Below are 15199 nucleotides of genomic sequence, written 5' to 3'. Positions count from 1 at the left end.
CAGCCTTGTCTGATGCCCAGCTTTCTAAGGAAACACCCCAACGTTTCCAGGGATGAACAGCTTGTACCCACCTGTTTCTGGTTTAGAAAAATGGTGGACACTCTTCCATCTTGTTCAGCCAGAAAAACCTGAGCCTTGGGGGACCACAAATGGGAGGAAAGGGTTTGGACGTTGGGGTCAAACCATTCTGGCTCCACCTCTTAGCCTGTGACAGTGGGCAAGACCTTGACTTTGCCAAGCCTTTCCTCCTCTGTAAGAACGACGCCCATATCTGTCATAATGGGAGAAGACATGTCCTCACAGATGCCGGTCCCTGTCCTGCGCAGCTCTTGGAAAATGACCCCATGCTGTTCTAGATGAGAGCTCTTTAAAAGGCTGTTTAAAGTTTCTCTTATGGGCATGGTCCTGGCATCATGGATGGGTAATGTTTGTTAGGAAACTGAGTACATATTAGGGGGCTCTGATGACTTAACGCCACTGATGGGCACAGGGCCATAGCCGTCGGCCCCTTGCCCTCTGGATGGGGCTCACCCATTTCCCCTCCTCCCACTCACCCACAGAGTCTCTGAAGGGTTTCTCTGGCTTCTTATTTTATTGAGGGTTGTTCTCATCTGCCCCAGAACATCCTCTTGCTCTCTGGCTTCTCTTTTGTCACACAACTCCTAAAATCCGTCCCACAGTGGGTGGGCTGTAGTGATTCCCCGACAGCTTGTCCCCACCAGCTGTCCTGAGTGGGTTCGGCCTGCTGCTGCCTTGGTCTACAGGTCTGCTTCCGTTGCCCTTTATTAGTCCCGCCCATCGGGTCTTTTCCAGGGCCTGACTCCTGGAGGACAGGCCGGGTATCTGATGACACTGGGCTGGGTAGGGGTGCCAGCGCCCTCTCTGAGGCTCTGGGAAGTCTTGCTGTGGGGATCTGCCATGACCGGGACAGTTAAGCAGGAGGAAAGGGAGACCCTGCTTCTTGCTGGATCCTGTACAGACTTAGGGCGTCAGCTGCACGGGAGCTTCCTCACCCCGCTCACCCCACACTTTGCCGCAGGGAAGACCAGGAGAGGGGAGGGCTTTCCCACCAACTGCAGCTGTCTTTCGAAGCCTTGCGCCCCGAGCAAGGCCCCCATAGTTTTGTGTGGCAAATGTGGGGGCATCGTGCTAGAAATACAGATTTATTTTTCTGTATTTTCCGAAACATAATCTCGAGACATGCTCATTTGGTTTTAGTCCCCAGAGCTATTTGGGAGAGGAGGGTAGGCGGGGCGTGGGTGGGGCGTTAAATCTGGTGTTTGCGGCTGTGCAGTTGGCGTTCGTGTCTCTGTGGAGTGACTGAACCGCACAGGGACCAGTGGGCACGTGGTTCCCCGAACCTCAGCTGGCCCGCAGTGGAGCGAGCACCCATCACCCAGGGCCCAGAGCCCCAAACCCGGGGCAGCTGTGTGAGAGGCTGTGCTCGGTTGTCGAGAAATCACAGGCTCAGAGCACCGGGTCGGCCGATGCTACTGGTAGCTTGTGCCACGCTGGGGGCTGGGGCTGGGACTGGGGAAGTGGCAACAAGGGGGACTCGCCCTCTAGGAGGAGAGACAGCAGGGGGACAGAGCGGCCTGGGCACGTGGGCCGCCCCTGGCTGCCCCAGGAGGAAGGAAGCTCTCAGAATGGGCCCCTCCCACCTCGTTTCTCTGCGCCCTGTGGCCCTTGTGTAGTTGTTCATTTTGGAGACTCGCTTTGCTGCTTGAGAGGCTTAGATCTGCCTTGGATGGTTGGGCAGCTCCCGGGAGAAGTGAGGGGACATTAAGAGGGAGTGGAGCTCACTTATTCCAACTGAAGTAACCAAGAGCTCAGCCTGACCCCCTGTCCCCTGCCGGCAGCCCAGAGTTCAGGGCTGGGAACGGGTGTCCTTGGCCAAGGTCAGGAGCAGCCTAGGTGGTCGCTCCTTGTCTGTGAGGCCGCACAAAGGGACATAAGCACCAGCCCACAACAGGTCTAGCGCGTGAGTGCCAAGCCTCCCTCGCGGGGATTTGTGGAAGAATCGTCCTGGTGGACTGGGTTGCGGTGTCTTTGCCTGAGCACGGGCGTCAGAGTCCAGAGCACCCATGCCAGAGGCCTCCTTGGTCTCCGTGTATCTGTCTGATGGCCGCTCTTCTTTTACCTCTGACGTGGGGCAGGTGGTGTGACGTTGCTTTTTGTTCGCTGGCAGCCAGTGAAAAACATATCAAAACCCTTGCATGGTGGGGGTGGGGGTACCTGGCTGGGCCTTTGCCCCTGTAGCTGTTGTGGCCACAGCGGTCAAAGTTCAGGAGTGCAGGGACTCAGGGAGTCAGACCGGAGGGGGTGAGGCCAGTGGAGAGGTCTGGACAAACTGCAGGGGCTGTGGAGTGAGAGTCGTCAGGAGCTGTGGGATCTAAACACCATGGCATCCTTTGTTTTGCCTTTTTTTCCCCCCTCCATTGACACCTTGCTGTTTGAGAGTGAAGGAACCAACCAGTATGGGTCCCTTGGGTCTGGAGGTTGGCAAGGCAGAGGCGGTGTGTGGTGAAATGACTGGGTGTGAGTCCAGCTGAGCTCGAGGGCCACGTGCAGCTGGGTCGGGGGAGAGAGAGGTGGGGGACCGTGCTCACCATGATCATCTCACAAAAGGCTCCAACTGGCCAGATCCAGAGAGGGAGGGGGGAAGGATCTGGTTGAGGCTAGGCAGCGTCCCTGCCAGTGGACCTGGCCTGGAGCCAGATGGGGACTAGGGCCTCAGGCAGGTGGGCACCCCTGGCGATCAGGGGCAGGTCAGACCCACGCTGCCGAGGGCCCAGCTGAGAGCTGCTGCTCGGAGTCCCGCTCGGGAGGCGCTGCAGAGGCCCCGGGCCTTGCCTGTGGGAAGAAACAGCTTGGCCACATGCCTGGCCCTAGCCCGTGAACGAATGCATCAAGAGTGACTAATTGACTGAAAGGAATCAGCCACTGTGAAGGCGGGACAGTCTCAGAGAACACTCCTGATCACAACTGGTCCCTGCCGGTGATAAAGGAGACTCCCCCAGCCCGCAGGGTTTGGAAACTAGAACTCACTTCTAAATAACTGCTGGGCTAAAGAGAAAATCCCAGTGGAAATGGAACATTTGGAGATGAAGGACAGTGAAAATACTGCATATGGGAAACTTTGGGGATCCAAGCTCTAAGATGGCAGTCAGAGGCAAATTTGTAGCCTTAAATGAATTTATTTAAAACCAAGAAAGATCAAAAATAACCAAATTCAGAGCTCAATGTAGGAGGCTGCAGAAAGAACACGGAAAGAGGCCTTCTTGAGCTCACAGTTTTGTGGAGCGGCGAGCAGTTCAGTGGGGCCAGGGTGCTGATGGGAAGGGCAGAAGAGAGGGCCTGGTGAGGTCTCTGGGGGTCTGGGTGGTCTGGGGCCCCGAAGGCCCACCAAGGGTTGGGTTGGAGATTGTCAGCAGTGAAGAGCCGAGTCTGCATTGCAGTCCATGATGACTTTGGCCCACAGCAGAGCCCAGGGCCAGCCATTCTCTGGGCTGTGCTTTGAGTGCCCTGGACTGCTTCTGTGGGCCCCAGGGTGGATGGGTAGGAGGCTTCATGGAAACCACTCTTTCCAGGAACACCGAGGTACCTGGTCCAGGAGCCATGCAGTCCTCTTGGTAAACGGGCATTGTTGGGGAGGACTGTAGACCTCAACGCTCAAGAGCTCCTCTGAGCGCCCTTGTCGCTCGCGCCCTCCCTGGAGTTTTCTGGGACTTGGACGCTGGGGAAGGCTCTAGTTCTTCTTGCCTGGAGGGCTCCTAGCACCTGCTTTCTGGTCCTGATCCCCCTGCCAAACTGGGCTGCCGGCCACATTCTTCAGTGGTCCTGCTGCTGCTTGGCCTCTAACATCTTGTCCCCAGCTTGGCATCTGGTGTTGAGTGTCAACAGGAAAGGAGACTGACCCACGAATATTTGTTTGGTTCCTTAGTTGCTGTGACTTCTTGGAAACCTGCCATTCCTCAATGAGCTCTGGGCAGCCAGAGAGCCTGGCTTTTTTGACACTCCACGTACTGTGTTCCTTCCCTTTTCTGTCTTCCCTCTTTGTTTTTCCTCAAAATGAGAACAGTTTTGTTTTGTTTTTGTATTAATGTAATGGTGCTCTATACTCGTTAAAAAATTCAAAGTATGGGAAATTACAGAGATTTCTAAGACTCAAGTAAGTCACCTGAAATTGCCTCCCCCCACTTAAGTCCTGTCAGTGTGTGGTGACTGTCTGCCTGGGAGGGTATCTGCGTGACAGATGACCTGCTCCCATCCTACCCCCAGGCCCTGCGCCTGCAGCCCGTGATGCTGCGCTCCTGGTATTGCACACTCACCTATGCAGGTGGACATTGTTCCCCATCAGTGAGAATGGATCTCCTTTGTCCTGATGGATGGCTGCAGAGGACCCCCGGGCTGCTGTGAGCCCAGCCCCTTCGGGCCCCTTGTACTTCTTCATCACCCCCACTATGGGCAGCTCAGAGAGGAGGAGCCGTGGGTAGATTCCAGAAGCATGGGCAGACGTGCTGCCTCCTGCCCAGTGTGCCTGGGCCCAGGGGGCAGCTCTGTCTAACCTGCCTGTCTCTTCTGGGCAGGCAGAAGCTGGCCTTGCTCCGTGTTGTCGGGTCCCTTTCCAGCCCACAACCTGTCTAGTCTTTTCTGCCACCAAGTGGAAGTGCTTCCCAGTATTCCTGTTGTCCACGGGTCCACCGCTGTGTCAGCCCTGCTGCTGGAGGCCCCTCATATTTGCTGTTGGAGCTCCTGTTGCTCCCTGTCCTGCTCTGGAGGAACTGAGGTGGCCTTTGATGGAGCCCGCGCTGTCATCATCTAGGCGAGAACCTCTTATATCTGGCTTTGCTTGGGGAATGCCAGGTGTTGCCACGTTAACAATTTGGCCAAAAGGAAGCAATGGTTCCTTTTGGCCAAACTTTTAACGTGGTGGTGTGCCGAGCAGACTCTTGCTCTGAGCATCTTTCTGCAATGGGTTTCAGGCGTGTGGGGAAGAGCCCCCGCCCTTTACCAGGAGATCGTGCCCCCTGCCCCAAGCCTGAACGTGCGCACTGGTGCGGCCAGGTGCAGGCCTGACATCACCCTTCGGACAGTTCAGTGGACCTTCAGCGCGTGAGAAGCCAGAGTGGCATGTCTCCTCCCAAGGCCCCAACATGAAGGAAGTGATGTGCCCGTTAGAGGGAAACGTCACTTTGCTCCCCTGCCCAGGCACCTTCAGTAACCCCACCCCATCCTCCTCCTTGCCCTGGTTCTGGCCTTTTGTTTCGCCCGAGCTCCCCAAGTGCCCTGCCTCTGCTCGTTGGCTCCTCCACGGGGCTCCGTGCTTCTCTGGTCAGCTGCAGTGTGGTGTTGGTGGGGGGGGGGGCATGGTCTGGGTCAGGGGGACCTAGTTCTGGCCCCAGTGCTGGGCCTGGGATAGGTCAGTGCACCTCTCTGACTCCTTGGGAAGTGAGGACAGTGATGTCAGTCTGGTAGGGCTGTCAGCGTGGCCTTTCCTGCTCATTCCTTTCGGCCCAACCCTCGACCTCATGGCCTGGCTTTTGTCAGTGGTGCTTGGGACCAGAGTCTCAGCAGTAATGCTCATGCTTGGGCACCTGCCAGTTCCTCCGCCAAAGGTTGGGGAGGGCATGGGCTGGATGAGGTGCTCAGCCCTGAGTCCTGCTGCCACTCTCACTCACGAGCTTCTGGTTTCTTCCTGTGCGTTGAGAATCTAGAGTGACCTTTGATGTTTGCTCTTTTTGGCTTGTTCTCCTAGGGTCCAGCCACCACTGTTGCCTTTTCAAGAACGGGGGAGTATTTTGCTTCTGGAGGTTCTGATGAACAAGTAAGTAAAGAATGATTTGAGGGGTCTCAGCTGATACTGAGCAGAACAGAACAGGGGGCCGAGGTGTCTTGGGGATGGACAGGCTGGGTTTCACCAGCTTCCTTGGTGGCTTTCAGCAATCTTGAGGCCTGGATCTTGGGGTGGGGCCCCCAGAGCTGGGCCCTGGCCTCCCCAGAGCAGGAGTGCTGCAGGTGCCAACGCGTGGCAGCATCTCAAAACCCTTACAGCTCAAACCAGAGTGGGTAGGAAGTCTGGGTTACTGTTGCCGTGAGAAAGTTAAAACGTTTCTTTAGGAACTTCTTTCTCCTGATTATAGGTGAATAATTAGATAACTCTTGGATGCTTACTGCGGGCCTGGTAATGAGGGCAACATGGCAAGAGCGTCACCCCTCATTCAGTCCTCAGGGCAGCCGCGTGGGGCAAGCCTTCTCTTCAGCTGTTCTGTGGGTGAGGAAACCGCGTCTCGGCTGCAGCAGAGCTGGAGCCTGCGCTAGAGCCTGCACTCTGTCGTCTGCCGTCCTTTGCTCCGGTGCTGTCTGAGGGGGCAGCATTTTCCAGCTCCAGGCTGTGGAGCGAGGACATGTGTGAGGAGGTCCTGTCCTGCCTTGTCACCCTGTCAGCCGCCCTGGTGCCTCCTGCCCAGACTGCTCAGCCCTGGTTACCTGCCTCCTGCGGGACACCCTGTCCACAGGGACACCCTGTCCCTGCCTCCTGCGGGACACCCTGTCCCACCCCAGGGACACCCTGTCCCTGCCTCCTGCGGGACACCCCAGAGTCTGGCACCTGGGAGGCTCCAGGGCCGTTGAAGTGTCCACCCATTGGAATCTTTCTCCGGGTTCTGGTACAGTGCTGCTTGTCCAGAAAACCACACTTCCCTGAGGCAGGGAGGAAGGGGTGGCTGTTCCGAGCCACTGGTGACCTGGTGTGTCACCTAGAATGTTCATCCCACTGCTCCCGGGCCTCACAGCTCTGACAGCTCTGCCCAGGAAAGTGCTGCTGGCCTCCCAGTGAGCGCCAGCCCCGGCCTGATGGACCGATTCTGGTTGAGTCTCTGCCAGTAAAGCAGAGGGCGGTTGGAGGCACAGCACGGCTAAGAGATGGCAGGCATCTTCCCATACCAGCACCGGTTCCTGTGCTGACCACACAAGGCAGGAGGAGGGCAGAGGGAACCCCTGAGCCTTCCCTGGGCATGGAGGCCTGGCTCCTTGCTCAGAAGACTAGGGAAACTAGTACAGTAAATTCACACCATAAATAAAGTCCTGGCAAAAGAAATTCACATAGCACAAGAGGCAACCTGGTAGGAAGTAGGGCTTCCCCCACCCTGGCCCCTGCTTGGGCAGCCGCTGCTGTCAGCTCCCTGGCTGCCTTCTGATTGTCTGCTCCGAGAGCCTTTTGGGAATGACATTTGACATTCTCTCTTCACATTCCTGATAGCCATTCCCCGGCTCAGGACCATTCAGCAGTTAGACTTGTGCAGTACACAGGACCCTATAAACAAGGGGGTGTGTGCCCATGTTCTTTTTGTAAAGGGGACAGATGAGAGACCCTAGATGCTCATCAGTTGGGGAGCAATGAACAGTGGTGCTGCTCTGGGAGTGGCGAGCAGCCTCCCAAAGAACCAGGCTCGTGGCTGCATCCCGATGGGTCATGCCTCCAGGGCACGTTGACTTTCCATCCTATGTGGATTCGTTGGTTTTTCTGTGGCCTCAGTTGACTACTGGCCGCGATTCACAATTCCTGCCATCCTGGAAGTGGCCCTAGAGGAGTGCAGCCGCGGGTGGCCCGCACCCTCCAGCAGGGAGCGCTCTTGCCCAGCTTTTGTTGGAGGAGCCTCAGGGCAAGAAGATCCCCCCAGTGGGATGTAGAATAATGGACATGTTACCGACTGCTCCCTGGGGGCCAGTGTCTGTGCCAGACTGTCTCCTGTGAGTTTCATTGCAGCCCTGTGAGGTGGGAACTATGACCATTCCCTTTTCACAGATGAGGAAACTGAGGCACAGAGAGGTTGAGTCCCTTGCCTAGAGCCACACAGTAAGGGGTGGAGCCAGGATCTTAACCCTAGTTATCTGGCCTGGAGTCTGTACCTGAACCACTTCTCACAGTGAAGCCAGCCAGGCCCCCACCCTAAGGAACTTGTATTTTAGTGGGGAGACAGATGGTAGACAAGGAAAAGGGACAAAGATTAACTAAATACCGACCCTGATGCCTTGAAGGAAAGAAATAGAGGGCTATGATGACAACCAGCAGGAGGGCCAGGGAAGGCCTCTCTGAGAAGGTGGTATTAGAGCAGACACTTCAGCCTGAAGTGCCAGCTACACAGAGCTTGGGCCTGGGACATCCAGGCCCGGGGAGCAGCCAGTGCAGAGGCCCAGTGGTGATAGTGACTCTCCATCCTGGTGGAGCACCCGATCCTCTTGGGGCCTGTTCAGAGATGGGGCAGGTCCCGGAGGGAGTGGGGTGCCAGGTGGGGATCACAATCCCACCACTGGCCCAGAACTTTGGGGGTGGCCTCTGGGCCCATTTTCTCCATGGAGAAGGACTCGTAAGGGATTTTTCTCCCCCTGATTCTGTGTGCTTATTGGTCTTGGCAGGTAATGGTTTGGAAGAGTAACTTTGATGTTGTCAATTACGGAGAAGTCCCAAGAGTGCAGAGGCCCCCGGCCACGCTGGCCAGCTCCTCCAGGACTCTGGTAAGTGGCTTGACAGGCATATCCTGAGCCCTATGACTGGTGGACTGGGTCGTGGTGAATAGCACTGGGCTCGGGGGTGGTAGGGGTGCTGCAGGCTTAGGCCGGTCCCAGGGAAGAGACCCTGGTAAGATCTCATCATTTACCAAAATCTTAAGTGCTTGTGGTGCTTTGTTTCAAATCTGGAATGAACACATAAGACATGAAGAGGCTGTTAGCGCACACTGCTGGGTGCCTAGGCCCTGTACCGTCTGGCGGGGGGCTATTTCCATGCTGTAAGCCGTTGGTTATTTGAGGCCTGAGGAAAGGAAGGACCCATCCTTTGCTGATCCTTGAGCTCGATGTCGGGTTCCTAGAGGGTGTGGGGCCTGAAGCCACAGCTGGGACAAATGGGAAGGACCCCAGCCCTGTTGTTCTTACTTCCTTTTTTTTTTTTTTTATTTTAACCATGGAAAGGAAGTTCCTCAGCCACAAACCATTTTTAGTACCTTTGTTGGTAAAAGGGCATTCAGTGTTCCTGAATTAAAATAGTTAATATTTTTTGGACAAATATTTGGGGGAAAAAAGATAACTGATACCATCTCACTGAATAAGGTCACATTCAGCTTTGGCTAAAATAAACGGTGAAGCCAAGGAGGTGGAACTGTGAGGGCTGTAAGCTCCAGTGGCCTCAGCCTGCTTAAATCTCTCCCTCCTGGACCTTAGAGGCAGTGTGGCCTCTCCCACACGCGGAAACTGGCCTGAACAACAGGAAGCGGCTTGCCCAAGGTCCCCAGCAAGTCAAGGTTGGCCCAGAATAGAACCAGGAAGCCTCTGAGTCCATCCCGGGGCTTTCTTTGGCTCCAGCAGAGGGCCCTGCCCCGCCCACACCCCATCCTGTGTGTTGGGGCTCCCTCTAGGAACAGGCCAGGTTGGGATTTAAAGCTTTTCTTCCAAGGGTTGCCCTTGGCCCAGAGGTTTTGTTCTCCCTCCGCATTTGTTAAGCAGTGGCCGGTCCTCAGTGTCTGGGTTTGCTGGGGGTGCGGGGAGGGGGTGGCTGGGGTGCACGGTGGTGTGCTTGCTGCCATTTCATCTCCACCTGGAAAGGCATCTTCCAAACTGTGGCGTTGGGATCCTCTGGGGTCCACGCCCACTCCCCGATAGCTTCCCGTCTCTTGGGTATTTACGGCGAGCCAGGCCCTGCCGAGGCCTTTACGTGTACTGCCCTGTATATTCCTTACCTCATTAGGATGAGTGGGTAAAGTTACTGCTCTCATTCACAGAGGAGACACCTGGGGCTTAGTTGCCTGCCTGGTGCCTGGACCTGGGGAGCCACCATGCTGGTCCCTCTGAGCAGGGCTGAGTAAGCTAGAAACTGCAGGTGGCAGAGGGCTGCCTGGAAGCTCTTTCCCACCCTGGGGGAGGGCCCTGCCACCTGTCTCTTGGGAATGGTTAGTAATCACCAGCAAGGGGAGAATCCCATACTCCTTTTCTTGTAGCTATTGAGAAAGTAACTTGGACCAGCTGCCTCTTGTCCCTTCAGCCCTAGCTCAGAGACGGGGTGTGGGGCACCCTTGCTTCCCATAGCTGTGGGGCCTGATCATCTAGGATGAAGGATGTGGGGTGGGGAAAGCCAGCAGGACAGGGCAGGGTAGGGCCTGGGTGCTCAAACCATCAGCCGGGCTCAGGAAAACCATTTGTTCCTGTATTCCCCTCAGGCCCTCTGCTCAGTGGGCATCACCACGTGGGGCTCAAATTGGGGAAGGGGTGTGGGCTCTGGCTGTGTGGCCCCAGGCAAAGCACCCACTCTTTGCAAGCCTCCGTTTCCACGATGGGACCCGAATACACTCGCAGGCTCTGAGGACCCCATGTGTGATGTAGGTGACCTCTGCTAACCTATGAAGTGACTTGACTTGTTAATGCTGAAATCATTCTCCGTTTGGGACTTTGTCCTCATTTGTCTCAGGCCCCTTTGAGACTCTGACGTGACCTATAGGTCCTCCTCCAGACGCACTATGTCCACACACGCATACCACTGGTGTACCCTTTCAGGGGCTGCTCTGATCTCAGGACTCCCAGGTCAAGAGGAGAGTTGGGGAGGCTGTTTTGTTTTGTTTTGTTTTATATACGTAACGTAAAATTCACCATTTTGCCTATTTTTAAGCATACAATTGAGTGGCATTAAGTACATTCACACTGTTGGGCAACAATCATCACCATCGTACACAGAATTTTTTCGTCTTCCCAAACTGAGACAAGCTAGTCAGTATAGCACGGCTCAGTGGCTAGGTCTTCCCCTGAGTTGGGAAGACAAGCTGACGAGTATGGTCTCGCCCGTTCTGCACCAGGGCTTCCTGTAACTTTGACCCTGTAACTGGTGACCGATTCTGTGGCCGGCCGGGGTGTCTCAGCTCCTCAGGGAGCCCAGGAGCTGTAAGTTCAGGGAACCCCCACCCGTCTAGCTCTGTCCACATTACCATCTTTCCAGCAACCCAGGGGTTCTCAGCCTCGGCACGTCGATTCTTTGGGCCAGATGAATCTTGGCCCAAAGAAATCCTGTTCATTGTAGGATGTTTAGGAACATCCCACTAGCTGCCGGTAGCATCCCCCGCCCCCAGTTGTGACAGTCACAAATGTCTTCAGACATTGCCAAATGTCTCCTGGGGAGCAGCATTGCTCCCAGTTGAGAATCACTGCAGTAACTTCTGCCTCGGAGTGAGCCCAGAAAGGGGGCTGCTGCAGCAGCAGGAGGAGGGTGGGAATGCGGGCATAGCTGTCATGGTGGGAGGAGCTTAGGGGGGGCACTGAGGACTCTGGAGCCGTGCTCCTGCTTGATGGGCCAGATCTGGGCTCCCCCCCAGTAGCTGTGGCCCAGGTCTCTCAGCCTGACTTTCTAACACAAGCCCATTTTGTAGAAATGTCGTTTGGCTTATCAAACTGTGGAATCTTCCATGGGTGATGGTAAACAACAAAAAAGACCTTGAGCAACTTGGTTTTCTTCACTACACTTGGAGTGTATTCTTACCCTTCCTGCCTGCGGGCTTCCCGGGCTCTACGGTAGTACCTCGTGAGTGATTTGGTGGCTTGGCTTCTCAGAGAGCCCACGAGCACCACCACCGTGCCCAAGGAGCTCTCAGACCTGAAGGCCCCTACCCCTTCAGCTCTGTCTGCACGCTGGGTCTCGGATTCTAATGCTGCACGAGTCACTCCTGCACGTTTGGGGATTTTAGGAAGCACATTGGACCAGGCGCTGGATCTTGAATTCTGGACCACATGCCTATTAGAGTTTGGCAGTTTAAAGCCAGAGGGGCAGACCATGGCAAGGGCAGCCCTGTGAGCCTGTGACAGCCCCTGCCCTGGACCCCTGCCCTGACTGTGGCATTCAACTCCCACTCTTGGAATGAAGGCCATCCTTGAGCCCACTCTGAACAGAGCTCTGTTCACTGCCGGAGCTATTTTCAACCTCTGGTTGAAATTCACAGCTTATTTTTAGACACATTTCATGTTGAAAAGCAAAAGCCATTTCCCAGCCCTTCAGAATGAGAATAATGGGTTCCATTTTCCCTCTATTCTTGGCTGAGTTGCGATGAGGAGGGATTTCAGGGCTGTGGCTGGGGAGCTTTCTCTGCTTGGAAGCCTGCAGAGGAAGGACTCCAGCCCGTGCACTGGGCTGAGGGTGGGCAGGAAACTCCGTGGTCTGCCCCACGACACGCTGCGTGGCTGGAGGAAGGTTGCAAGGTTTCAAGCAGATGAGCCGCCTCCCAGAGGGGCTTGTGTGGGGCCCCATGAGCTGTCTGTGGCAGGGGCTTGTGCCGGCGTTTTCAAGGGGCTCCTGTTTAGCTCTGTTCCTGCTACAGCCCTTGTCCTCTCGCCCTCTCTGCACTCATCCTCACCGTTCTCACTCCCTCCTACTGTCTCTGCTTTTTGGTCTGTCCCTGAGGCTATGGACCACTGTCTTGGCTGACCTGGGATTTGGCATGTGCCCCCCAAGTCCCAGCCGCTATAGCTGACTTCTACCTCAACCACAGAAGCATCGTAAAACCATTTTTAATAGCAAAGATGCATCTATTCTGATATAATCTTATTCTTGCCCTCTCTTCAAACATCTGAGAGCCTGTTACGCAATTGAGAAGGAAGGTTGTGCTGGGTGGGGCGGGAGAGGAAGAAGGCCGAATTCTAGGTAATTCAGTAAAACTAAAAAACCACTTCCTGAGTTCTCTGGGCTGGCTGCCCTCCAGTTCAGAGAACCTTGAGGTCTAGGGCTGAGGGCTTTTCTCCACTCACCTCAAATGGGGAGATGCCAGGTCCTCCTTTGGGAGATTTCACGAGGTGGTGCGTGCCAAGCAGGCACTTGGAACCGTGCCCGGCATGTGGCAAGTGCTCACCAAGCTTTAGCTATTTTTAAAATGTTCCTTTTCCTTCCTCTGTCCAACAGAGCTAGGCAAGTCCCCTGCCCGGGCAGGGGGCTTAATGTGCTCCAAACCTGCTGCGGTGAGGGACAGCAGGCGGGGGTGGGGGCCCTTCTGACCGGGTCACATTTGAGGTTGACTCCGCTCAGCAGACTGTCCCTGTGAGGTCCACTGTGGCTTCTGGACTCTTGCGGGCGTCAATTGTGCTTCCTGATGAGTAACCCAACTCCTCTCTGCTCGCAGACACAAAAGCAAATCCATGAGGTGGGTGGAAATAGGCCTCTTTTCCCCGCCCTCACCCCCTGCTCCTCAGGGCGTGCTGCCCAGGACCCCCTGAGCCTCAGTGCTAGGACTGTCCCCAGGAAGAGGAGGTCAGGTTAGCCGAGGATATCTGGTCCAAGGCCTCAGCCTTCCCTAAGGATGGCCTGTTTCTTCTTCCTAGTTTCTCTGGTTCTGAAGGGGGAGCCCCAGACACCCCCTGTGCCCCCCTTCAGCTCCCACATTTCCATTCTGGGGTGCTATACAGAGTGGACTTGACTTAGGGATTCTTGGCCCCTGACCCCTGGCCCAGAGAGGCTTGGCACTGGATCTTGCCCCACTCTGAGGATCTGGGAGTCCCAGGTGGCGTTTGCTCAAGATCTGGGTTCTCATGCAGGCACCTGGACTGAGAAGTCATTGGGTCAGGTTTGGGGAAGGGACCCGTTTCCACCTGCCTCATAGATTTGCTTTCTCGCTTGGGAACTTGGATGACTTGGGTCTTTTACTGAGAACACACATTTCTGGCTGGCATTTGCTTTTCATAGTGAGGAGAAGTGTGGGTTGGTAGATGGGGCATTGTGAACCCCAAGTGTCTTAGAGGGGAGCCTCTCATTTCTCCACTTGAGGCCAGTTCTGGCTCTGAGTTCTCCAAGCTGTTGCAAGGGGCTCTTGGCAGCAGATCCTCAGTCAGAGGATGCCAGGCACACAGGCATCTTGGAAAAGTATTGGTTTCATGGGACCCAGACTCCTAACACATCGGCTAACCTTGCCTTGGGCTCGGGGCATCTGTGGGGGTCGAGATTTGCCTCTTAATGTGCTGGGGGCTCTCACTCTGCTGCACCCTCTGGCTGAATAGCTGGCCTTCCACAGTCTCCTTCATCCATGTGAACGAGAGCCTGGTGAGAAACACAGGAAAGCAGATGCTCCCTGGCCCCTCCCAGTACCTTCTTGCCTGGTTTGGCCATTGTTGGGCCTGGCAGGGCCTGGGCCTTGGGGGCTGACTTAGGAACAGTGGGGACTTTGTTTTCATGTTTCCTGGGACTTAGTGGATGACTCCCATGGGATAATTCATTCCTGCCCGCTGTGCTGCACAGAGGAGAAACCTGAGCCCAAAGGTCACCTGCTGGTGAGTGGCCCAGGTACCAATCAAGCCTGTGCCCTTGGGTCTCAGCCCTTTTGTTAGCAAAAGTAAGAGACCCTAGACTGGAAACGATCAAGAGGTATTCTCCCCATTTCTCAGTGGGCATCCTAGCCTCCTCAGCCCCTGGGACAGATATGCAAGCCCAGCACAGGACAGACCCCGGTGACTCAGAAACAGCTCTTCGTCACCTTTGTGTTTGTGCAGTTGTGTTGAGTCCTGGCAGCACCGCCTTGGGGCCTCTGGTGTCTGCATGCCCCTCACCCTTGGTGAAATTTGACTCCCCGTTGCTGGTCCCCGTTATTCCCCCCACTGAGACCCCGAGGTTCCTGTTCTGTGAGGTGTCTCCAGATCACCTGGAATGGCCTGGGGCTGGGCACAGTACAGGGGAACAGTAAGAGACCTGGCTGGCCAGTGCTTCCCGTGGTGAGGACAGCAATCTTACGAGGATGGCTGTACTGGAGAGGATTCTCGGGCAGCCCTCCTAGGGAGGTGGATGGTGCTGGAAACTTCTGGCTCTGGGAGCCACTTTAAGAGCTTGGCTGACAGTATTGCCCCTGTATCCTGTTCCAGGCTGAGGCTGGGGCCTGGCTGGGTGTGGCACATCTCTCCTGTAACCTCAGACAGGTCATCTGGATTCTCTGTATCGTGATTTCTCCCCCCGGAGTGCATTACTTCTCTGGGCAGTTTCCATTTTACCGGGTCACTCTGCAAACGACCATCCTGCAGGGGTGAGGGCAGGGCAGGGCGGCCGCCGCAGCCTTTGCTGACCCTGGGCGATAGAGGTGCTCAGACAGATGCCTCACTCCACACCCAGATTGCATTTTCCCCACCTTTACCTGAATGGAAGTCATGGAAAGTGCTCTAGGTTTCTTAGTTTCCATGGGAAGACAGAGGAGAC

The 15199-nt window shown here is 55.6% G+C and overlaps 1 protein-coding gene across 2 annotated transcripts in view; it reads left to right on the top strand.

Moving 5' to 3' along the window:
- Positions 1 to 15199, top strand: part of POC1A (POC1 centriolar protein A) — a 76422-nt gene that overhangs the window by 20360 nt on the left and 40863 nt on the right. For both annotated transcript variants that reach the window (XM_033865085.2, XM_073811171.1), the window contains exons 8-9: positions 5759 to 5827; positions 8419 to 8517. In XM_033865085.2, the coding sequence (XP_033720976.1) occupies positions 5759 to 5827; positions 8419 to 8517 (168 nt within the window). The remainder of the gene's footprint in view (positions 1 to 5758; positions 5828 to 8418; positions 8518 to 15199) is intronic.

Source organism: Tursiops truncatus, chromosome 10, assembly GCF_011762595.2.
Source record: "Tursiops truncatus isolate mTurTru1 chromosome 10, mTurTru1.mat.Y, whole genome shotgun sequence".
In the NCBI taxonomy this organism is placed as follows: Eukaryota; Metazoa; Chordata; class Mammalia; order Artiodactyla; family Delphinidae; genus Tursiops; species Tursiops truncatus.
This window is presented reverse-complemented; position numbering and strand designations above follow the sequence as displayed.